Below are 26,145 nucleotides of genomic sequence, written 5' to 3' on the forward strand. Positions count from 1 at the left end.
TAATCTCGTTTGAAAGACTACTACTATGAATACAGTATTCAACTCAGTCTTCAAAAAAAACACCGTTTATTTCTAAAATCTGTCATAGATTAAATGTAAGTCTGAATTGTTTCAATAGAAATAAAGTTGCACTGACTTATCTTTAAACATATCAGTGCCCTTTGTATATGTATATATATATATATATATATATATATATATATATATATATATATATATATATATATATATATATATATATATATATATATATATATATATATATATATATATATATATATATATATATATATATATATATACACATATACACACCAAACTATTGAATGCACCTTCTATTTGTGCTTTTGTGTGAAAACAAATTTTGAGATCTGTGATCACTAATGTATGCAACAACCTTTTGTTTCGTAGTGTGCGCTTGGCCTAGTGAAGCAAAGACAACACCAGAACACTGCGGCAAATTTAGTTCAAAATAAAGAGTCCAGACATTAAATACTGTTTCACAAAGACATTAAATACTGTTTCCTTCAGTTATATATAGTGTTCTAAATGGACTGTGGTGGTCATTTTGCTGACATGCTAGGATAAAACGAGAGTTAATCTGCCCAGTTTCATTTTGCTGACTCAGCATCAAGTATTTGTGGACTTTCAGTAAAAGTTTCCAGGCTGGTGACCCTGAAAAATGTGCTGGAAAACATTTCTGCAGCGTAATACAGTGTCCTAACCAGATGCAATGTTTTTCCAGTGACAAGTGATTCGTCTGTCTGCACAGAATGTGTAACAGAGTAGGATGTGAAGCCAATCAGAAAACATTTGATGTTACATGTACAGTTATTAGCATTAGGATTTTGGACAAATTGGATTTCACTGTGGGGCTAGAAAGTGTGCCCTAGTACTTGTTGCTCATCATGGTCACAGCTGGTCAGGACAAAAACAAAAAAACAAAACAATGATGCTTTTCACATCATCCTTGGAGTAAGGTAACACTGCGATGCTGGAAAAAAGGACAAATTCAGTCTAATTTCAGTTTTGCCCACCTCTTTGGCCCAGGCAGGTTTATCGCTTGGGTTGACTGCATCTTTGTAATGATAGAGTTGCTTCTTCTCTGCAGGTCTGGAGTCTTGTTGTTGTTGCTGCTGCTGTTGTTGTTGGAGAGAGACAAGGTACGCTCTCTCTTGCTGAAGCTGTCTCTGCAATCTTTCTGCCTGTCTCTGTTCCTCCAGCTGTTTACGTTTATACTCCTGAAGACACAGAGAGATTATGATAGTTAAAAGAATTAAAAAAAAACAAACACTTTTGTAAAACATCAACAAGGGCCATGCAATTGCAAGGACTTAAACACAGTACCACAAAAGCACAATGACCGTACACTGTCACAAATACATAATCAAAACATGCATGTGCTGGATCAATTATATGTAGCTCAAGACAAATGGGAGGGTACAAATTCATGCCAGGCATAGTTTTGCCTCAATGGCAGAAATCTGGGATGGTGCTACAGATGGAAAAATACGCAAGTACCACTCTTCTGTAAAAAGGTACATTTGAAGCTCAAGAATGGAGCTACCGGTAACATAAAATCCTGAAGCGCAGTTTTTCACTCTTTTATCATTCTCTTTTCTCCTTTATCTCCCTAGTGGCTTCAGTGGAAAGCACATTTTATTGCATCATTCTGGCCTGCTCTAAACTTCAAAACTCCCAAGAGCAAAGAAAGAAAAGAAAGACCTGCTAAGGTCCATATCTCTCCCAGTTTCACATAAAATGCACCAAAACAAGTGGAATTTCACAGGAACAAATGTTTTAATTTAAGGATGAAAAAAAAACAAACAAAAAAAACCTTTACTCTGCTGTCTATAAATTAATTGAACACCATACATAAATAACTTTTGTTGTCTGTATTGTTTAGTCTATATGCTGGCATTGATATGTGTAGTGTAGATTAATATATCATCATGAATATACATGATGTATTGTACATAAATGTTATAACATTAAAATCTCTCTCTATACAGTGTCATATACTGTACAAACAGTAGCAGAGTAGTTAGCACAGTTGTGTTCCTAAGAGTTGGAGTCATGCTGCTCAGATGGGTAATTCAGGTCCAGCTACAACATAACTTATCTCTCTCTCCTCAATATGTCCCAACTGTCACACAATCATAAACTACATTCTTGTTCTTTTAACTGGTATTAATTCTCATATTTTACAAGCACAAGCAAAAATAAAGCAAAAACGACACTTAATTTTAATACTTCAAAGCAAAATAAAACACAATTGTGATTCTGCATGCACGAAAGGAGGCCAAAAGATTAACAGAGTCAGTGCTGAAGCGGGTCGGGGGAGGAGGAACAGGGTTCAGGGGTACAGCACGGCGAGTGTCTTCTCTCTGTTACCAGTAGGAGCGCCTGCTCTTGCAAAAGCTGTTGCTGCAGGATCTCGAGCTGTCTCTGTTCCTCCTCCAACTGACGACGGATATACTCCTACAGACCAGTCGCAACGCAAGAGACAGAAAGACAGGAAAAAACAGAAGAGCGAGTTTATCACAGTTTGTACAGGATTTGGAGTGGAAGTGTGACAGGAGACGACCACAGAAGATGAATAAGTGTGAAATGGGTAGAACAGCAAAATGACAGAACAAGAGCTATCCAACTAGAACCATAGAAAGATAGAATTATAGCTAGTTAGCTAGAACGACAGCTGTTAGAATGATAGCTAGCTATCTAGAAAGACAAAATCATAACTAGAACAACAGAGAGAGAACAATAGCTAGTTAGATGGAACCATAGACTCAACAGCTAGCTAAACAGAGCCATAGATACAAGAATGCCAGCTAGCTAGCGAGATAAAATGATAGACAGAACAATAGCTAACTTGCTATAACCATAGTTAAATAAAACCACAGTAAGAATGATAGCAATACAGAATAATAGCTAGTTAGATAGAACAATAGCAAGTTAAGAAGAATTACCCTTATGAAAATTAACCATGGTTTTATTATAGTAAAAGTGTTGTAACCTTTTTTTTTAAAAAATGTATAACCACAGTTTTTATACAAATACCATGATTAAACTATGGTTAGGTGTAGAAAATCTATGGTAACCATGTTTTTTTTTTGGTTTTACTTGTAGTTGTTAATTTTCCTAAGGAGATAAGATATACTTAACAATAGATAGAAAAATGTGCCTAGATAGAAATGTGCCTAGATAGAATGATGGGAATAACATGTTTGTTATAATGATAAGAAAGAAAGAAAGAAAGAAAGAAAGAAAGAAAGAAAGAAAGAAAGAAAGAAAGAAAGAAAGAAAGAAAGAAAGAAAGAAAGAAAGAAAGAAAGAAAGAAAGAAGAATTTAGCCAGAGAAAAGTTATTTAAAAAAAAAAAAAAGAGCAAGAAAATATGAAGTGAAAGATCATGTACACAATTTAATGAAGCGGTGTAGACCTGTTGAATGCGTGGGAGAGAAGAGAAAGAACAGAGCTGATAGTGTGATGAGCGAAGAGCGGGTGTAAACGTGTGAAGGGAAAGAAAGAGCACACTGGGGGTTTGTACATCAGCACACCTGAAACAGCATGCCTGAGAGAACAAAATATGTGGGAGAGGATACTAATAGTGAGAGCAGAGAGAGGGGAGTGTAATCGCTGTGTTCTCAAGAGCAACTGTGAGATGATGATGATGATGATGGAAAACCTTTTCAGCGTGAGCGGTGTGTGTGTCAGAGCTCTGGAAAACAGCGGCCATTCTTAGAAATGTACCGACAGCTCTGCGAGGTAATTAACCTCACCCACACGAATGAAAGAGAGATATTCTCTTCTATTTATCAAGTCAGTGACTCAGCCGTCGCTTCATACATCATGAGTTGTGTGGGGGAATGGTTCAAGGTCATGTGGCCGCACACACACACACATCCCAGTTAAGGATGTTAGATGGTCAATCTTCCTGGAGCAGATAAAGAGAAAATCAGGATTGCTGTGCGCTCATTTCCCGTGTCCTATCTGGCTCTCCACAGAACCTCTTCGTTACGGAGCCGTTCACAGGGTTACTTTAACAACAATTAACTGCCATTAATTGAGTGTGTAGTTGGTTTCCAGCTGTGTCATCGGAGCAGTGCCGTGTGTGTACCTGCTCCCTTTCGGCCTGTCTCCTCTCCTCCTCTCGACGGAGCTGCTCTTCATAGCGATGCCTCTGCTCCCTCTCCTGCTGCTTCCTGAGCTCACGCTCACGCCGCTGTTGCTGTGAGACGCACACACACAATCATGCAGCTGAATAACCTGTTGAGTGTATTAGCATTTTTCCTTCCACGTCCTCTGGTTTCATGTGCAGCGAAACTTCAGTAAAACTCAACTGGAGAGTTGTTAATCTGTGATGCTATTGGGATGTAAAATGGACAATTCAGCCAGACCAGCTGATGTCCCCCATTATCCACATCAGTAGGTTAGAGCTGGGTGACATGGCAAAAATCTATATAAATACTTCAATATTTATCAGCCTTTTGATTTCAGTACATCTCAACATTTATGTATTTACTCTGAAAGGGTAGAGGCAGTACGATGGAGTTTCATTTTAGTAAATAATATAACTTATTTAAATTTTTTATTTTAGTTTAATTCATAGTCCTTTTATTAAGCATTTGTAAAATATTTATTAAATTTTATATATATTTGGGTTTAATTTACTTCTATTTCAGTTCTAGTTTTTATTTCAATTTAGTAACTCTAGCGCTCCTAATCTTATTTCAGTTAGTTGCCATGGCAACATTTCTACTTTATTTAGTTTAAGATGTTTTTCCTAATATTTATATTTCAATTCAGCTTTCTTTAAACTAACACAACTTTATATATACATAAGTTTGTTAACGATAATAACCAGAGTATGTTTAATTCTTTTAATTTATAAGCACAGATAAAATGTACAATCTAATTTTATGTATAAATGTTACTAAAAATTTTAATAAATGAAAAATGACCAACAAGGAATATCTTAAACATATTTGAGCAACAAATTAAGCACAAAGTTTGATTAATTGAAACTAAGTTTGATTAATTTACATTAATCAATTCAAACAGACTAAGTCAAACACGTTTTCGCTACACCCATTTTTTATAACCATTATTTTTAGTATTAAGAATTATTTACAGCATTAGTTACAGTATTTAAGATTCGTAATGGCCAAACAAAAAAGTGCATAAAAAAAAAAAAAAATCACTGTAATAGTCACAATATTGTTTAATAAACCAGCAAAATCATTGTGGATATTCTGCGATTATATAATATATTACCCTACATAATATATTACTCTAGGCCCTAGTAGTCTTATTCCAAGGAATAGACTTCACACAAAACTAGCTTATCATTAGCATGCTGAATTTCCTGCTTCCCACAATCCACTGTTCCTTAAAATAACCCTTGGCCTCAAGCTACGCTGAGCCTGGTGTTAAAGTCATCACTCTCTGTAGGAGAGGAATGTTGGTCTGTGTACGTGTATAACTGCTAATCTGAATGTTCTCCATATAAATACTAAAGATCTCTTACAGCACTGAGCAGATCTAAGTGAGCAAATGCAGAGAGCCTTTATTACATTAAGAAAAGTTCCCTTCATATGAGCTCAGAGCAGCTGAAGTTATGCCATGAGACTGCAGCTGGTGTAAAGCTTGGTAGTTATGGTAAACACACCCTGGCTTGCACACACACACACACACACACAATGACGTACCTCTTCTAATCGACGCCTCTGTTCTTTTTGTTCCTCAATGCGTTTCTGTCTCTCTGCCAGTAGTTGGTGCTTGTGTCCCTCATTCTGCTGTTGTTCCAGCTGCTGTCTGCGAAGGGCCTCTGATCGTTCTTTATTGGCCAGCTGCAGCCGTAGGAAATCCCGCCTCAGAGTGGACTCTCCGGGTATGTTAATGATGGAGCTGTATAGAGATGGAAGAATGAATGAATCAGTTTGTCTCATACCCACATCCAGTACAACCCCCAACACCTCATGCGGGATGTACCTGGGTTCTCCCATGTCGTGCTCCTCCTCCTCCTCTTCACTCCCGCTGTACTCGTACTCCGTCTCATCTGCAGGTGTGAAAATGTCCAGCAGTCACATTTCAGACATGCAAAACCCTCCCTGATGGGATCCCTGTCAGGTACCTTGACATTCGGTGTCCTTAAAGCATCTGTCTGCTTTTAAAGTGCCAATATTCTATGATTTTGTAGCTTTTCCCTGAAGTGCACTTATGATGGTCAAGGATTCTAGCACCAGTCACAAATATAATTTAGTTTTTAATGACAATTTTTTTACCCTCTCTCCCTGACACTTAAAATTACACAAGCTGTACTATCGTACCTTTAAGGGACAAGCCGTATTTAATAGAAACTCTGACAAGTGGCACTTACAGCAAAGAAATGTAGCACAAACACTTTTTTTGTTTTTTTGAGCAAAGCATTTCCCAAAAAGAACTTATGGTTAAGAGTATTAAAAATATAGTTGTTAAAAATGGACAAAAATTATTTGAACACTTACTGGTTGTGTCTAAATATACTTGTTAATAATTACTGTAAACCTTGATATAATACACTTTAAATGCTTTGGTTTAGGTCTAAATTTCTCTCATATAACTCTCTTCTTAATATTATTTATAACCGCATAGCAACATCCTTCATTTTCAACCTTTATTTTGAGAATACATCAAAATGGCCATTTGGAGAAGAGCTGCTAAACGCTTATGTAATATTACTTCAAGCAGCAATTTATAGGGGCTATATGTGGGAAAAAGACAAGCCAAATGGAAAATGGGGAATGGAGGTCATGGGCTATGTGATAAATGCTAAATGTCAGCAGAGATAGAGCATCTGGTGAGGGCATTTTCCCAGCTGTGTGCTGCACATGGCTGTTCCATCTTCATGGTTGCTCATTTGTTTTAGTGTGTTCAACTAAGTGTGTAAAGACAAAACGGGGAATATCTGATTTGACATGTTAATCTATAAAGGTGATCAGGTTGCTCACCTCTCTCGCCTCTCTTCTTCTTGGTCCGGTCGATGTGGTCCTTGAGCTGAATGCGGATCTGTCTCTCGTTGGGCAGCTCTCGGATAAAGGGATGTTTGAGGAGCTGCTCTGTGCTGGGCCTCTGGTTGTGGTTTTTCACCAGACAGCTCTCAATGAATGACTGGAACTTTTTAGACCTGCAGATATGAGGAAGAGCTTGAGGGAAACACTGCGGGCTTATCGCTCTCTTTCTTTTTGGCTTCTCGTTTTATCATGCTGTCTGGCAAGTGCGAGTTTGTTTACAAGTTTAGGAATTGTGTATCAGTAGACATTATCAGTAGACGTTAAAAAACCTGTATGTCTAGCGTGACAAGCAACCTTTCTCAAGGTGTTTTCACTCAAATGGGCTGACATACCGAATGAAGATCACATGTGACAGATGAAGTGAACAGTGAATAAGTGTTCAGGACTTTTTGATTAAAAGTAGATGGGACAGAGTGCTTGGGAGATCTTGTTTGGTCTCACAGAAGCTCTGGACTGGGGGTCTGTCTTTGTGACCTTTGTGAACAAAGAGAGGGGCACTCACCACTTCTTGGACTTGAGCCTGGGAGCCGGGTTTCTAGGGATCAGAAACAGGGCTCTCATTGGGTGCATATCACAAAGGGCTGTGGGGAGAGAGAGGAGAATGTTAACACTGGATGTGTTGTGCTGTCCAAAACCGTCCAGCAGATCTCAGCCTAGCTTTTAGAAACAGACAGGACACAATATCCAGTAGAGTTTGTTTATGTGCCAAAACATAAAATCAGATTGCATATTTCTGTTTATTATCTCTTGAATGCTTCGTTCTGATTGGACCGTGATCAGGACCATGACAAGCAGCAATACATTTATGGATTCTATATAAATATCCCTTACATACAATAAAGACCTGATCTTGTCAGAAAGCACTTTTATTATGTATTGCACTTACAATGACACCCATTCAAAATGTGCACAGAAAGCTGGGTACTAAAGGCTTTATTCACACTGCAGTTAAACATGGCTCAAATTGGATTTCCCCCCCTTACATGTGACACCAATCGTGTGCTTGATTTACCCTTGGGGTGAAAAATGCAAAGCAAAGCACAAAACAAAACAAAATAAATAAAAACAAAAAAAATACAATTAAATAAATAAAAATAAAAAACATTTATGCATTTCCAAAACCATTTAAACTATACTGACATACATTAGCAATCAAATATTGAGACACTTGTTTGTACAGTGACAACGGACGTCACAATGCAAATTCTAATGCTTAAATTGAGTGCATAAATTCATATTAAATTATATGATGGTATTTGCTGATGATGTTAGGATGAATATTCCAGGGTGAGGTGTTTTATACATCTAGGTCAGTTTCGCAGCATTGTCTGTTCAGACAAGTGCATGATATGAGCCATTTAAAAATCATGTGAACACTGTCAAAGCAGGTAGTTCTGGTAATATATTCTGTAAATGCTTTCTTGAACTGACACTAAAAATACATCTATTTCTCAAATGCGCTGCATTAGTTTTCAGCATGCCTCAATATAAAACTGCTCACAAACAATATCAAGCATCAACAAGAGGTTAAAAACTCAATTTTCAACATGTTTGTGAAGTTCAACAGCTCGCTTTCAACAAATCAACCAAATATGAAGCTAATACCAATTCTGGAACAGGATCGTGCGGCTTGAATAGACGCAGATGGCAAGTATCAGACTACATGGGCAGGTGCGAGCGAGTTCCCAGCACAGAATGGTCGCGGTTTGAGGGTACAATGTCTTTCAGCCTGGCAGCAGGGATGGCAAGCTCATTCCAAACTAGAGGACGGTCGAGCTCAGTGAGCTTGACCAGCAATGTCACTTTTGGACACAGATCTGTTGCTACATACCGAGGGCCAATATGCCAGTGCCAACAAAAATACATGCACAAACACACACATTTCCATTTGTTGTCAGCAGTCACAACGGTGAGTCATCTCTCCAATGGACTACATAAAAAAGGCAGATTTGTCCTCAAGTGCACTGCCCAGCAGCTTTCTGTCCCCTGGCCAAAGCAGTACCACCCTGCCAGGGCACCTTCCTACAGGATTATTCCCCTCTCCAGCCAGGACAAGATCACTACAGTCTGCCTGCCCTTTTGCCTATCAGTCACTGCTCAGCCATCTGTGAGACAGCCTTCCACTGGGAGTGGCTCACGCGGCTTGTCCAGACTCTGACCGCGAGGACGGTCTTATATATCTAACAGATGCAAAGAAGAGGTCTGTGACATTCACATATGTTTCAGCCAATGTCATAATGCAACGCGACTCAACATACGGCAACTTTTTATATGCATTGGCTTGCATCCATCAAGTTTCAAAATGAAGGTACATTTATTTGCAAAATATTTAATTCAGTGTAGGCACTGCTTCGGGGTTATTTAATACATTTTTTGTTAAACTTCCACAAAGTGAGGATTCTGCTTTGATGACTTTGAAAAATGAAGTAGCTCTGTCCTGATGTAACTTTGGATGGTGCATACCTTTTATATGAAAGCATAAATCCCAATATACACAAAGCAGTGAACCATTTTACTCACGTGGGGCTCCTTCAGCCATCTCAATGGCTGTGATTCCCAATGACCACAGGTCACTCTGAAACACAAGAGAGGAAACTTTACATGAGATGGGACACAAAAACTTAAAACATCAGACAAGTTGAGAGATATTAGATAAACTATTACCGAACATAAAATTAACCTAGTAAAAAAAGGTTTGTATGCCCCTTAAAATGGTGTAAAATTGGTCTGTCCCATCTAAGAGGTCTTGATCTTCTTGAATGTAAATAACCAACAGAATTAAAGCAATAAGTGTAATTTCTAAAATTATATATAAAAAAAACTTTTTGCAGTGAGAATATTTTATTTATAATTAATTTTAATTACCGACAACAAAAAATACAATAAAAACATAACACAAAAGAAAAGGAAACAAAATACAAAATGATACAAAACTGGACCTAGATACAAATCTAATTAATACAGGTCCACATACCGCATTAGCACTCTGTTTTAAAGTAGTTATTGGAGTCATTCATGGAGTCATTGAAAAGGTCCTACAAAAGGAAGATGTAAGCATGTCTGTCTGAGTGTGTAGTAAAATAATATCCTTAACAGCGCATACAATTTCAACTTAAGCCATAAGCCATGACAGCTTTTGTGTTACTGGATTACCACCAGTAAAGGGTATTATTAGGCAAAACCATCATTATCTGGTCACAGGAAGTGTCAGAAATTGTGTTTACCTTTATGAAGGGTTTTTTTCTAGTCACAACACACACAGCATGTTGGACATTAAATCTCAATTTAGATAATTATAGCTACACTGTAAGTGTAAAAACAGAAAACCTTCTGCTGAAATACACGGCAATAATATTTTGGTCCTTATGTTAGTTTAAGCACCTCTGCAACATTACAGTACATGTTGATGTACTTTTCTTGAACTGATTTTCATTTTCTCCATCAAAATCCACTTTTTATTAACTCCATATTTAACACTTCTCTAAAATAGTAGGCCTAAATACAGAACAAATCTGACAGCTATAGTGCTGGAGAAGGCTCTACCAAACTCACGAGATACCACTAACAGAAAATTAAATATATACTTTTTAAAAATGCAACATTCAGAGACATTTTTGCCCAGTGCACTGGTTAACTGCTGACCCTGTTCACATGTGGGTATATCAGCTATATATTTCATTTATTCAGCTATATATTTCACTATTCATTTAGACGCTGGGATATCAGTTTAAATCTAAAACGGTCTAAGAAATCACCCATCTTAGATTCTCTACTTTATTGTTTTCCTCTACACACAAACGTAACCACAGGTATGCAAACAACAAACCGGTGTGATAACCTTTAGTTTCTCTTCCATGGAAGTCTGGCTGCCTGACAGTTTCTCTGGAACTGCTGTCAGTAAACACTATAACAGACCGACAGATTCTTTTAAAATGTGTGATTGAGTGATTTGACTACATTTCAGAACACAAAGATGAGTGAAAGTTTCACCCTTCTATGCCCCTTAAAATGGTGTAAAATTCTTCGCTGCCCTCTTTTATTCCAAGGCACTGCCCATGAACAGTAATGCAACTGGTGTCAAATTACTATTTTTAGCATTAGATTAAAAAAAAAGGTATATGAAATATTCTCTAACACACAATTAACCCAGCTTTAAACACCTCAAAAGTCTGTATTCCCCATACAAAAAAAAAAAAAAAAAATCAGAGGTCTTGACCTTTTTGACTGCAATCAATTAACTGAAATCACACAACAAATGTCAATTTTCTATAAAAAAAATAAAATAAAATCCGCTCAGATGTGGTGATAAAAACAAACAAAAATTAAAAAAATAAATAAAATAAATAAATAAAATATTTAGCATTTTGCCATCACAAAAAAATAAAAATAAAAAAGTTAAATTTACTCAAAAACGGGACTTTTAAGTAGCAACATAACTTGGACCCTTTCTTATTTCATATTTATTTTTTAAAGTCCATTTACATTTTTGTGAAAGTCCTTTTGCTGAGGATTTGTTGAAATAGGAAGAAAAAAAAAAGATTTCAAACAGGAGGCGGGCAAACCTAATACAGCACAGGCTTTTATCAGTGGTGCTGAGCATTATGTCTATGACAAGTAGGCAATTTGATATGCCAATATAAATGCCATGCAACAGAGAGTAAAACCACTGCACACAGATGACATTTCATACTGCAATAAAATCACTTTCTTTCTTTACATTTGTCTGAGCTTTGAGCTAAACCAGGGATGAATTTTTAAACATGCATTGAAACAGACTAGAGCCTAATGCTAAAAAGAAACAAGCCAATATTTCTTTTGACAGGAAAGGAGAAGATGATTGCATGTCCTGTTATAGTGACATTATCAACGCTGCCAGCCGCAGCACGGATCACTGTATTAGCATGAGTGATTTGTGGATAATGCTGACTAAATTATTACCAAGGCTAGTTTATTAGATTTTGATTGCATATGCTCACGTGTGTATTGAGCACATAGAGGAGCCGTGATCAATACTCTCCTCCCAGTTAAATCACTGCAGACCAATTTTAAATGAGCGCTCTTTTGTTTTGCTGTTATAGAGTAAAATTTTCATTGGCTGCAGCAGCACAGAAACAAAAAAAATATTTGTATGTGTTTTCTTACAACGTGATTATAACTTGAAAGTGGACCGTGACGTGGCATACGACCAAGTATGGTGACCCATACTCGGAATTCGTGCTCTGCATTTAACCCATCCAAAGTGCACACACATAGCAGTGAACACACACCCGGAGCAGTGGGCAGCCATTTATGCTGCGGCGCCCGGGGAGCAGTTGTGGGTTCGGTGCCTTGCTCAAGGTCACCCAAGTCGTGGTATTGAGGGTGGAGAGAGTGCTGGACATTCACTCCCCCCCACCTACAATTCACTTCAAGACCATGTAGAATATCATATGTCACAGATTACATATTTCTAAGTAAGGAGAGCTCACCTTATAGTCATATGTGGCATCAGGATTCTCATCACATGCGATGACCTCTGGTGCCATCCAATAAGGAGTGCCAATGAAAGTGTTCCTGCGGCTCACGGTGCGGTCCAGCTGTGCACTCACACCAAAGTCCACTGGGGTTCAAATGAAATAGATGGCGAGGAAAACAATCTGATTAGTTTTAAGTAGTGCCATCAAACAATTAATCGCGATTAATCGCATCCAAAATAAAAGTTTTTGTTTACATAATGTGTGTACGGAGTATATTTATTATGTATAAATAAATACACACACATTCATGTATATATTTAAGAAAAATATGTTATGTTTATATATGATAGAAATATACACATGTATAAATACATGTAAATATTTTCTAAATATATGCTGTATGTGTGTGTATTTATATATACACATAATAAATATACACAATACACACATTATGTAAACAACTTTTATTTTGGATGCAATTAATCGTTTGACAGCACTAGTTTTAAGCACATGCTGAGAGCTACAGATTTACAACAGGTAGGACTAACTGTAAAAACTATACACCTTAGTCAGGGTAGCCCATATTTAATATTTAACAGGAATGAAAACAAGTGAGGGATAGAAGTACAGTGCATTCAATGGACTGTTCTGTTATTTAAAAACAAACTGATTGTTCAGCTATCAGCAGTTGTGAAAATTACAATATCTAAGACCTTTATACAGTGTGTGCCATTGTAAACACTAATCTATCCCTCACAGTCTCGTTTCCATCCACGTTAAATTCAACATGGCGTGTAACCTGATTAAGGCCATAATGCAATTACTTCTCTACCACTGTGAGCAAACAGAGTAGAGACAGCGCCTAAAGTACAACTGAGGCCCTTGTTTTATTACCCAATTATTTTAGTGTAATGTCATGTACTAACCAGATGTGATGCAATAAAGTGATAAAAGCCATCTTTAAGATTTTGTTCAGACAAGTGAACGATAACATGGTGTCACATTTACTGTTGTTGTGTGAAAATTTGCAAACAAAATACAGTCTTTTCAACTAAATTGTGAATTTTGCGCATGGGTGAAAAAGTTCCCCACACAGAATTCATTCATGTTAAAGTTCATCACTTGAATTTGCTGCATTGACCAACAGCAAATGACTATTGTGTGAGTGGTGCTTTATGTATTGCTATACTATTGCGAAGGACATTTTTTTGTCCGCGAAATTTGACCAAAATTCTCAAAGGTGACCACACCTTCATGCAGAGTAGCCCCGCCCACAGGGGAATTTCACCAGTCCAAAAATGTCCGTTAATTAAATGTTTTTGATGTTTAATGTACAGTTCCACATTCAGTGTAGACCAGTTGCTTGTTGCTGGAAACTTAAAGGGATAGATCATCCAAAAGAACACAAATTAAGATATTTTTGATCAAATCCGAGAGCTTTCTTACTCTGCATAGACCGCAAGGGAACTACCACGTTGAAGGGCCAGAAAGATAGTAAGGACATTGTTAAAACAGTCCATGTGATATCAGTGGTTCAACCTTAAATTTTATGAAGCTACGAGAATATTTTCGCATACTTAATTTTTTTTTTGAAGATGAACAAAGGTTTTGCAGGTTTAGAATGACAATTTTCTTTTCTGGGAGCTGTCCCTTTAACACGCTTACACCATATGCTAAAAAAAATAAATAAAATCAACAGCTGCTATAAAGAATTGTATTACATAAGAAGCTAGTTTAACTAGACATAATAAAATGAAAAACTGAAAATATTTACATGTGATAAAATAGCTGACATGCAAGTGCCTGTGGTTTCAGGTAATTGGCCTCTCCTCAAAGTAAACACGGAGATGTAACGATGACATAACAAAATGTTCTCAAGGTAGAGAGACAGATAAAAGAAACTATTTGTTTTGAAAAGCTCCTTTCGTAATCACAAACCTTTAGCATTCAGCCTTCAGCATATTTATGAAATCTGCTAGAATAGCACGGTCAACTAAAGAATTATCAATTATTTACCCCACACAGGCTAATTGATTTACCTCCGTTCCAGCCTACTCTGTCTCACAGTCAATGCTAATTTCCTCGCTGAGTCTTAAAGGGGGCATCGTTAAAGGACAACAGCGCATTAGCATTGCTGGGCCATGCTTCTTTCTCATTGCTTTGCTTTGAAACCTTCTCTGCACAGTCACAGTGAGGCCTGTAAATGCTATGCAAAGTTATCTGAGCCTCAGGGCTGTGCTCTTACCTAGTTTGACCTCTGCATTCTCTGTTAGCAGCACATTCTGGCCTTTGATGTCTCTGTGGATGACTTTGTGATGGTGGAGATGAGTGAGGCCCTGGAAAAGTGACAAACATGAATTAGGAGAGAAAAAAGGCAGAATCCTTCATTCACAAATTAGGTTATGAATGAGTACATTTAATAAATTACATTTTACACTTAAAAGTAACAAAAATATTTTTGTGAAAATGTTCTTCCTTAACATTTATTTGCATTTTTCCATTCTTTAAAATAAATGCAACTTGGTTTGATAATGTGTCACCTAATGCAATGACTTTTTTCCTGTGGCACACAAAACAACTCATGCTCTAGATTTAAGTTCTTCTGAATGCACACTATATACACCACTATTAAAACATTGGACTTTAGTAAAATTAACACTTTTATTTATCAACAACGCATTAAAATGGACAAAATGGACAGTTACTAAAAATTATATATGTTCTTTTAAACCCTATATTCATTAAAGCATCCTAAAATAAATTAAAAATAAAAATCAATTAATTAAAAAATCTGTTTCTACAAAAATATTAAAACTGACCCCAAACTTCTGAACAGTAGATAATTAGATGTAGAGAATTATTATTTATATAGGCCAGTCTATACTGTTGACCTGGTAGAATATCTCAGTCCAGTTGTTTTCTCAGTTCCAATTGCTAGTTTAAGCACAGCAGGGATGACAGTGAATAAAGCACAGTGACTTGAGCCATTACCCTGAGGATCTCTCTGCTAATGTAGGCAGTCCAGTCTTCCCTCAGTGAGTTGCCCTTGGTGTTCTTGATCAGGTCTGTCACTGAGCCTGCGCCACAGAACTCCATCACCAGCTGTAGAGGAGACAACACAAGTCACTTCCTGCAAATCATAATCGTCCTTTTGTCTTTCACACAGTCCCATAAGGACTCCATTAAATCAAAGTGAGAGATTTATGGCTTTGAGTCTATGTCTGATAGCTTTGAGGTCATCTATATGCTATTGTACTGCTACATTCACTTTTATTACATAAATACAATTTCAGCACTATACAGATTTGTGAACAATCAAAGACATTCTAAAATGATAATGTCACTCCCCTTTAATATGTTTTGTTTCAAAAGTAAAAATGTCAACACAGAAAAGAAAACTCTTCATTGAGGGATCTTGAAACACTTAACTTTTAGCCCCAAATCTCACATTTCTGTACAGTTGTCCCATTTATTATAATTTTGCCCTAACCAACCATTTGCTTATCAAAAATATATTAGAACAACCCACATAAACTGCAAACAATCACAAACAAATCCTGAACAAACAAACAGCACAATAGGGGCTGCCTGCTTTAATCAACCCGTTACTATTTCATGGGATTACGCCCCATTGAGCACTGGGTGGATTTTATTATATATTAAGACAGAGAGGAAAGTCCCACAGATCATTAAAAAAAACATGATAAATATTGCATTCAACACAAACACCCAAGTAGGGACATTCAAATGGAGGACATAAATCTTTGAGCACCGCTCAACCGCAGGCTAAGAGAGTGAGAGAGTGCCCATTAATATGCAAGTGGATGCTCGGATAAATGTAGCAGACAGGAGGAAAGGCCTGTCACCATCGTCATACGCTGAGGATCTGATCCCCTCCTCTCCCATCGGTCCATGTCTCTCAGACCCAAGACGTGCAGTGTTTAAAAGGCAGCATCACTCAGGTTTTAATTGGACCTGATTTGGCTGTAAGAATGAAACTTGCTGGCAAGCACAAGAGATCAGGAGGGACTTTAACTTTAATATCTGATGTGGATTTCATTTAAGATGCAACTGAGTATAAATCTAGAAGTCCATGTCTTGTCTGACTGCTCAATACAATAACAAAAGAACACCCCAAACAAAACCAAAACAAAAAACAGGAGTGAAAAGGAAGGGATGAAAAAAGAACACAATAAGACTTCAAACTTTTAACTCAAGTGACTCTGAAATGTCCTTGGAAAATTAATTGAAGTAAAAAAAAAAAATCATCTCTTTTCTTCAGGTGTCATGATTATTTGTAATAAGGGGAAGGGTAATTCCTCAGAAGCAAAAGGTGATATTACTGTAATACGGATAAGCCCATATTACCGAAGTTAATCATAGCCCATTAATCTTTGTCCGTTTGTTTTCCCGGGTGGAGGCAGTGAACTCTTACAGATGAAAATAGGATTTGTTCTCATGAAAAGGGCAACTGACAAATAACTAAATCTACTTTTCTAGTTCAGAAATCTGCACAAATTTGGTTTTGAGAAACACCTATGTTTTTTAAACACCTACCTCATGGAATTTACTCAGCGTAGAAGCTATATTTAATTTGCTGCAAATTAAAATGACAAGTACGCCCCATTAAATAGATTGCACTGCTGAGTACCTGACTGTTGTTTATATAAAACATTGAAACCACGTCTTTCCAGAACAAAAACAACTAAGCTATCTTAAAACTGTAGCAAAGTTACAAAAATACTAGTGATTTGTCATGCTACAACACTGCTGCATTCGGTTTGTTACTCACAACAAATGAACCTAACACACCAGTTGAGGATATGAAAATAGCTGCAAAAATGTAGCTAGTCATCTTAACTGATCCTCAAACCCTCCGATTTAGCTTTATTCTGTTGTAATTGGAAGTGACTTCTGCTTCTAGCTCCTCTAATCGTACTTCAGCAGAGAGTGTCCTGTCTAGTCACAAGCCCTTGAGCACAGCCCTCAGGTTCAAATATTCCAGGTCAGAGATGTGTGCTCAAACACACAACAGCCACTCAAGCTGGCTGCATCTGGAAATGGCCTACAGTTAAATAAGGAAACACTTTACATCATTCAGTTCTCTGAAACTGAACATTTGCTTCTGAGGCCAGTATGACTTAAAGGGATAGTTCACCCAAAAATAAAAATAAAACTTTTCCTCTTTTGAGCACAAATAATGAGTCAATAGCTACCAGCAACTGTTTGGTTACCAACATTTTTCAAAAATTCTTCTTTTGTGTTCAACAGATTTTTTTGGGGAACTATCCCTTTAAGAAATGTGAAGTTCAAACAAGGATAAATCCATTGTGTAAGAACAGTTGAAGTTAAGCTCAGTAAACTTGAGGTTTAAGCAAATCATAATCCACTTATGACATACAAAACCACAACAACATAAAGAAACATCATGTGCTGTTTGACCTCTTTAATACTTTATGAATCATGAGACACTTGCTATATTTCTGTCTAGGATGCCATAAAGGAGGAAGAATGAGATCATTGAGCACTGCTCATGAGGCTGTGTTTTGGGTGATGGTGCTTCTCTATTTTAAGACGCTGACTCATTTTCACAGACTATCACACTCAGTCGTAGGCTGTGATTCAGCACCAATGCATGTCTCCTAGACAGAGAAGTGTGCATACAGTAGGACTGCTTGATGTTTAGACATTTTCGCAGCAACATGAATCTCAACAGGATCAAAACACGATTGCCTCCGTTCACTCCTTTGAAAAGACCAGTATATGTTGTGTTTGATGCTCGTACATTAAAGGATCCAAAATGTTCATGTCTTTCTTTAGTTGAAAAGAAATTAAGGTTTTTGGAGGAAAACATTCCAATGTCTGTAAACTATCCAGACATTTTTATTCTGGAAGTGAACTAATCCTTTAACTAACCACACCAGTCAACCTTGCTGTTTAATCAGGAGCTCTAACAGCTAGTCCAGCAAAAACCACCTTAAAGAAAAGTGAAAATGACATGCTGGTGTAAGCTGGTCTTTTTTAAAGGGCAGGCTTTCACTGTTTCTATGTCCTCTTCAACAGACTGCAAAGTGCAATGTGCTGCAAACTAATCTTTGTGCGCTAGGACAAAACTGAAGGAGTAATTTATAGGCTTCAAGCTTAATTCAGAGTCCACAGCACTAACTGCTGTGTTAAGTTAGTGTGAGCAAATCGGTGCGAGCAATCGTAAAATAGAAAGTGCTTATGCAAGAACGGCGCTGAAGCTGAGTGCCAGAGTGAATGAATTCCCTCTGAAACATGCACGCCAACTACCTGAAGAGCAGGAGCAAAATTGAATGTGGGTTTCAATCACTTGATCATGCCAAAAGCTTCTTACCCAATCTCTGTGTCTTTAAGCTTTTGATTGGCAGGTCAGAGGGAATACTGAAGAGGTCTGTGGCCCTCGAGTCTTACAGCAGTGGGAATGTCACCCTTCATCTGAAAGGTCTGCCCATTCAAGGGCTGTCACTCAGTGCTGAGATGTGCCACAAATGCACTTCATTTCCTGCGATGTTTATCTTTATTGGTGGAGCGCTTCATCTACGGTACGTGCCCCTGTGTGTCCCTGCAGCCGCTGATAAACAACACAAATTACCCTGCCACTATCAGACCTGTCCTGTCTTTCAGCTGAGGAAGAGAAGGGAAGTGAAAGAGGAAAAGAGTTGGCAGGAGAAGAAAATATGGACAAGAAAAGTAAACTAGAGAGGGAAATGAAATGAAAGAATAAGAATAGACAGCAGATGTAAATAATGCCCTCTCAACTTTAATTATGACTGAGATCATTACTTACTTCATTATACACTCTCAGAAAAAAGAGATAAACAGCTGTCACTGGGGTGGTACCCTATGTTACAAAAGCGAAAAAAAAAAAAAAAGTATGTTTGTTGGCGCATATTACTACCTTAGAGGTACATGACACACCAGTGACAGTTCTGTGCCTTTTGTCTGAGAGTGTAGGCCAAATGCTATCAGTAGAATGGCAAAATACAGTAACTGCATCACTGGAACTGTGAAAATGACTTCCAAGTTTGAATTGTAATTGATTTGATATCAATTTTCCCACTCAGGTTTTCTGCAAATCTGAGCATAGCTCAGACAAACCAGTCTTTCAAAAATCAGATCACTCATTTTCAGGTAATTTTGACAAATAGCATAGTTAATTAGTTGGATTATTACTATTGTATACAGGGAGTATAATTAAATATTTTCCAGTGAGCCTTGAGTGAATTTTGTGTAAACTAAGTGTTTGTTTCATTCATTAAAAAAAAATTATATTGGTCTCATCGCTATAACTAAATAAAATTATTATTTATAGCAGTAGTTCTCAATCTATTCAAGAAATCAAATTCAAATACAAAAAAAAAGATTTAATATTTTATTGAAATTTTGAATCTTTCTGCGACCCGGTTTCCTGTTTGAGAACCAACGATTTATATTATATCAGCATTATATTGTTATAGATCAACCTCATCTCTAAATATTGGCTTTGGGTATTGAAAATCCAATATTGGTCAGCCACTACATTCAAGTACACGTCAACACACAACTCGGTGAGAAAAGTACATAAAAAGACACATTCTATTATTAAAATTTTTACAAAAAGTCTTCACAGCCTTTACAAAGTCCTTAACTTTTCCCAGCAAAGAGCTCCATTAACTCTCCATGACAAGTCTGTAGACGAGACAACGGTGCTTTGATTCCTGTTCATGAATGTTCATTCAAGGCCCATTTATCATACACTTCCTCATAGGCCCATAAAAGAGTACATATGCACAGGGCAGTGTGTTTAAAGCACAGATGGCCACCTCAATCGCCACTGGCACACTGAGACACGGTACTCACCCACAGCTGGTCGTCCACACCGGGAGGGTTCTTTTTAATGAAGGCGCCATAGTAGGTGGCAATGTTCCTGTGGTGAGAGTATTTCTTCAGCATGTTGATCTCAGCTTTGATCTCCTCCTCTTCCTCCTGTCAAGACACATGCAGCAGGGAATCATGGGATATCTCCCTACTCTCTGAAGTAAAGCTTGAGGCTTGTGGGACCACTCCAGTGACCTATAATAAGGGCTGATGGCCCACTTACAGATGCAGGTGCTTTTACATGAAGTAGATGGGGGAAGGAGGGCAGAGAGCACAGGATTAGACTGGAGTGTCCCCCTGGGAGCCCCTCAAGCCCCCCCAACTCAATGAGCTCTTCTCAAGAGCATGCTGGACTCAAATAGCTCATGAACAGCTATTTGAGCTAATGACAACCCTCTTTATATGCTCCCTCATTCCCTACAGGTCAAACACATAATTTCCAGGAACAACCCATCCTGATGACTGGATTCCCTTATCACCCGACCAATGAATTTCCAGGAATTTGAGGCATGAGCGTTTACTAGACGATTTTAAAAACCATCTTATAGGATACTGCACAAAAAAGTGTTTTCAAGCCAGTTACGTATAATCATGATATGCATGATTTGTTTAGTATAATAGACTTGGAGATTCATTTATCATTATTGGTAGATATTAGACATTTAATGCTCATTTAATGCAAATTTTTCTGTATCTAATGCTTACTTAAAATTCATCTTTCAAAACACTAATAATACTGCTAAATGTATTCATTAACAAATCTGATAATGAATATCCATTTTTTTTATACAGTACATAATAATATAATGTGATAGCTAAAATCGCTTGTATCATTTCAAAATGCATTGGTTTGCAGCCTTCAGGAAAGTAATTATCAGCTTATCTGTATTGACCTGAATTATTATTATATGTGTATTTTATATTTATTTATTTTCAAAAATTCTCAGAGATAAGCATAATTAGAATACTTTTGTAGGTTTATAAAACAATTTTAATATTCCAGTATTTCCATGGGAGTCCTGAAATTTATAAAATGTGTTTCAAAACCTACAGCACTGCCAACCTAGACAGCATTTTTGAGCATCATAGGCATTTTACAAACACTCATACATTGTCTAAAATGATGTCTATGAAGGCAGTCGATAAGGTTTTGTAACAGCCATAGTCTATAGTACAGGGAAGACGTTTGTCCTACAAAACAAGGATTCATGTAACCTGCTAATCAAGCGTTATTCACCCTGAAATAACAGGGGGCAGCCACAAGCCATTACAAACACAACCAACGGTGGCCAGTGAAATCATAACAGCTTGTGAACTGAATTCGCTACGGTATTTCAAAATCTACAACAGCTTAATAAATGCTAAATTGACTTTAGATTAAAAAATAAAAAGATATATTGGAAAAATCTGCCGTTAAAAAGAGCAGACGTGACCGAAATACTGCGCTCGAATAAATAAAATTCACTCCCAATTCATATGCTAGCATTGCAGCTCAATGACTGCCACCTGAGGAAACACTACTTTAAAAACACAGAAGACATTGTAGCCTTATCCTTTCTGTTCTATTATAAAAAGGGATGCTAAAAGGTTATTAAGAAGACATCATATTTTATCATCCAGAGAGCTAATGAGGAGAAAACTAAGCCTTGAGGATATATGGATATAATAAAACGTCAAAAATAAGATCAACTAAGCCTAAAATAAACCTGCAGATCTGAGCAGAGCACTCTAAGAGAAAGACCTCAACAGCTTCAGATCAAAATAAGAGGTCAATACTGAAGTAGAAATGAAAATAAACTCACCCCTGTGACATCCATGCACTTGATGGCAGCCAGTTGACCTGTTTTGACATGTCGGCCCTGCAGAGAAACAAACATAGGTTGTGCTTAGGAAAACGCTTAAAACTTGGAATATTACCGTGATTTCATCATGCCTGGGAAGCAACCAAACAATATATACCTAAATATTCAAACATAGAATATAGAAATAGAAAACAGAAAACTTAGTACAACAAACTAAGAACATAAATTGATTATGTTCTTCCTTAGAGAAGAGTGTTATGCTCAGCTGGAATACAGGAAAAACTCATGAAATGCCCAAATAAGGGATGAACTCATGAAATGCCCATAACATCTTTAATGATTTAGTAAGATATTTCAAGGAAAGCTGACCAAAATTCCAGCATTTTCTGTTTATCCAAAAAAAAATACACCCAGAGAAATAAATACACGTCACAAAAAAAACTATTGTTCTATAATTGGCAATTAATTACTGCGAAACAGAGGCTTGTTGACACTAATACTACAGATTACACCTATATTACATTTGATTACACCTGTCAAATAATAAAACTCAATGGGCATATTTGTTTAGTTAACAATCTTTTATTATCTCTTCAGCACGTTTCTTAATCACCTTATCTGAAAAGAATAGTTTCTTAAAATAGCAGGACTGTCATATACACCTCATATCATCACTATGTGATTTAGGTCTATAAAAAGGCACTTATAAATGCTTTCATTTTAAAAGATAAGCCATGTTAAGTCTAAGAATGAATACACTGCCTTGATATCTATGCGGTTCTTCAGTTCTAACTACAAACCTGAGCACCAAGTGTGTTACAGTTCAGGGCGGTACGATTTTTTTAACTGTTTTGGAAAATAGGTCTACTGTGTAGTATTACAAGTTAAAATAATTGTACTTTATTTATTTTTCCTGCAATGGCAATGCCAAATTTTCAGCAGCCATTACTCCAGTCTTCAGTATCACATGATTCTTCAGAAACTCATTGTCTCAGTATCACTAAACCACCAACAGAAGCTTATTGGCTTAAGTACAGACTAACAGTGAAACCAACACATACAATTCCCAAATCACATTCACATGGAGGTTCACATTCAAGGTGGTCAGTCCCCTTGAAGCATTCTGAGTCACAAGGAGGTTTTGTTCACTGGAGTCCAAGTTGTGTCAGAGCTGTTAAACCCAGATTTCACTGTGGACTAACTTTCTTTTTAATAACCAGGAGAAAAAAAAAATAGTGAGCACCAGCTTCACTAATGCAGGAACATGTGACATTTTCATCCTCATAATATTCCAATCCCACTTCGCTCATTAACTAGGGCCTTCCGCAATGCGGAAATCACAGACAGAATCGCGGAATCCAGTCATAAAAACGGAATTTACTGTATAACGCAGAATGTCACAGAATTGGCCAAATTCTGGTGATGCTTGCTATGTTTTCAGCTTCTGCCGGTTCAATATACGAGTACATAAACACGAACAATCTCCAGAACTGCTCTGAGAGTCACTTCATGAGCATTTTACCGTTTCTTTTAAGGAAAAATATGTCATATACAAATAGAAATTGAATGGTCTTCACAGCAACCTGTCAAAATAAAAGTTCAGTTTAATTTGAAGAAACCATGACAGAAGTATTACTTAATGTAATGATAGTACTACGACTAATAATACAATTATTATTAAAACATTATTTTTAAAAGAATATTTACCAGAAAAAAATTTAGCAGAAAAATGTAAATATACAATGCAGTATTTTTTGGGGGGGGCGGAATTATAAAAAAATATATATTTTTATAAAACCAATTAATTACAGATACTTTCGATTATTCATATTTAATGAAGCCATTAAAATTGAACCCAACTGAATCCAGAAAATGAACAGAAAACTGAATATGGTAAAAATAAAACAGAATTTAAAAAAAAAAAAAAAAAAAACATTTCATTGGGCCTTAAAAATGTCATTTTAGTACAACTTTTAATAAATTGCAGTTTAATATTGTAAGTTTCATGATTTCATTTAATTAGACATGCTTTTTGGATGAATAACATTTAATTTAACCATTAAAACAGTGCAGAAAAATTTAAATGGATAAAAACTGAATACAGAAAAATTAAAATGGAAAAGATAATTAACCCTAATTAACACATTAGTCCCTCTTACAAGTCAGCATTCGCAACCAAGTGAAACCATGACTAAGGGATATCACTGGGCAGAACTGGTTTAGTTACACATGTAGCAGCTTCCTAATTCAGCTATCAGCCACATCCTCCTTCTGATATAGCTCACAAGCGTGGTAACATTCTTCCCTAAGGTATCAACCAATCGGCAGCAAGTACTCATATTAATTAAATCTCAACGACTCCCAACTCGACACTCAGCAATATGCTTTCCCCCTTCTTCCTTCAGACACCAGACAAAAAGATAGAGGGCTAGAGACAGCAAAGCACTAGAGGAAGTAAACAGAGATACCAAAGATGAAGACATCTTGACAATGAAATGTCAGAAGGAAAGGAATTCAGAATAGCCTCTGTAGAAAAGCGTAGCCTGGGATGCAGGACTCAACATATCTAGACGAATGTCCTTGGCTATTTGTCGAAGGGCCAACAGAGAGATTGTCAAGCAAATGACAAGACCACCTCAGTGGCACCATTAATGGGCAAAAATTTGACTTGTGCAAACATGTACAGTCCCTTAGCATAGCATAACAACTGCAACTTCACACTCAAATAGCAGATGGGTCAGACAGTGCTGCCTTTCAAGGCCTCAGTGAATAGATTCGGATGTCATTCAAAAGAAAAATCCAATCCTCTTTTCTTCCAAATTGAACATGGAGACTTATTTTACCATCAGCAGGTGTTCAGCCATTGATTTCAATCCAGAATACGCCGTCTACGATTAAACAAAAACACTACAAACTCTTGACCTTAACAGAACTGGTTTCATCCCCCTAATACACAATATTCTCACCTCACATGATACATAGATTGTGTATTGCACTGCATTGCATTATATGTGAGCTTTGTGGAGTCAGCACAGAGCGTGTGCTTTTAGAATCGCAATTCAATTCAGCCATTGGTCTTTGTGACCTAGATCTGCGGTAAAAGCCTGTGTGAATGAGGATTATTGGATTTAAAAACATCTCTTATGAATGCTGTATACTTCAGTATATTTTTAGCGCTCTGGCTCCTAATGGCATCGCTCAACACTAGGTTACATGCAGGAATAATAATAGAATCGCTTGCTCTCAGAGTAAACAGAGCAGGAATGAAAGAGGGTGATGAAGATGAATGGAGCTCATTCCGTGACGCTCCGTAACACATGGGTCGGCTTCCTCCGATCCTACTGATGAAATTAAAGGCCACAGACAAAACACTTCAAAAGCCAATAAGAATAGCATGGAATATATGAATGCGATAATCAATAAAATTTTTGAAACTCTATCAGATTACCATGGCATTACTATCTTTGTATCATGGTACAAGCAAGGTACTTTTTAATGGTTTTGATTAGGGCTGTGCAATTAATCGAATTCGCTTCTCATGCACATCTTGTCAGTAAAGCCGGTTTCGTGATTAGTAGTCAATCGCCATCACCATCATCATCTGACGAATCGCCTTAGATTATGAACGCAATATTGCCTAGCTTGTCAGTGAACTACGGCTCTGTGTAGTAAATGCCGCTCCATCTGAAAGCAGCTGATGGCGATTTACTACGAATTATGAAACCAACTTTACTGACTAGATATGAATGATAATCGAATTTGATTAATTGCACAGCCCTAGTTTTGATGGCAATATAAACGGTCATCTGCATGGTTGTTACATTAACTGTCGCAGTGTGAATGATACCGGAGAACGGCAGAGCTGGCATTACCTTCATGCACTTGATGAGTACATGAAGGGCTCGCATAACAACCATGTAATTGGGCGTTTACTGGCTCTACTTGATACTGA

General features: G+C 37.1%; 1 protein-coding gene across 4 annotated transcripts in view; it reads right to left on the bottom strand.

Annotated features, from left to right (window-relative positions):
• LOC306846441 (TRAF2 and NCK-interacting protein kinase-like) overlaps positions 1 to 26,145 on the bottom strand; it is an 86,807-nt gene that overhangs the window by 18,829 nt on the left and 41,833 nt on the right. For 2 of the 4 annotated variants that reach the window (XM_079379833.1, XM_079379832.1), the window contains exons 3-15: positions 22,194 to 22,250; positions 20,374 to 20,499; positions 15,502 to 15,612; positions 14,756 to 14,846; positions 12,523 to 12,653; positions 9,575 to 9,629; positions 7,557 to 7,635; positions 6,992 to 7,167; positions 5,994 to 6,060; positions 5,711 to 5,909; positions 4,120 to 4,230; positions 2,395 to 2,481; positions 1,038 to 1,241 (exon numbers count right to left, since the gene is read on the bottom strand). In XM_079379833.1, the coding sequence (XP_079235959.1) occupies positions 1,038 to 1,241; positions 2,395 to 2,481; positions 4,120 to 4,230; positions 5,711 to 5,909; positions 5,994 to 6,060; positions 6,992 to 7,167; positions 7,557 to 7,635; positions 9,575 to 9,629; positions 12,523 to 12,653; positions 14,756 to 14,846; positions 15,502 to 15,612; positions 20,374 to 20,499; positions 22,194 to 22,250 (1,494 nt within the window). Of the gene's footprint in view, positions 1 to 1,037; positions 1,242 to 2,394; positions 2,482 to 4,119; positions 4,231 to 5,710; positions 5,910 to 5,993; positions 6,061 to 6,991; positions 7,168 to 7,556; positions 7,636 to 9,574; positions 9,630 to 12,522; positions 12,654 to 14,755; positions 14,847 to 15,501; positions 15,613 to 18,868; positions 19,159 to 20,373; positions 20,500 to 22,193; positions 22,251 to 26,145 lie in introns of all 4 variants that reach the window. The other 2 variants (XM_079379835.1, XM_079379834.1) reach the window with 2 other exon arrangements.

This window comes from Barbus barbus (genome assembly GCF_936440315.1).
Source record: "Barbus barbus genome assembly, chromosome: 26".
NCBI lineage: Eukaryota > Metazoa > Chordata > Actinopteri > Cypriniformes > Cyprinidae > Barbus > Barbus barbus.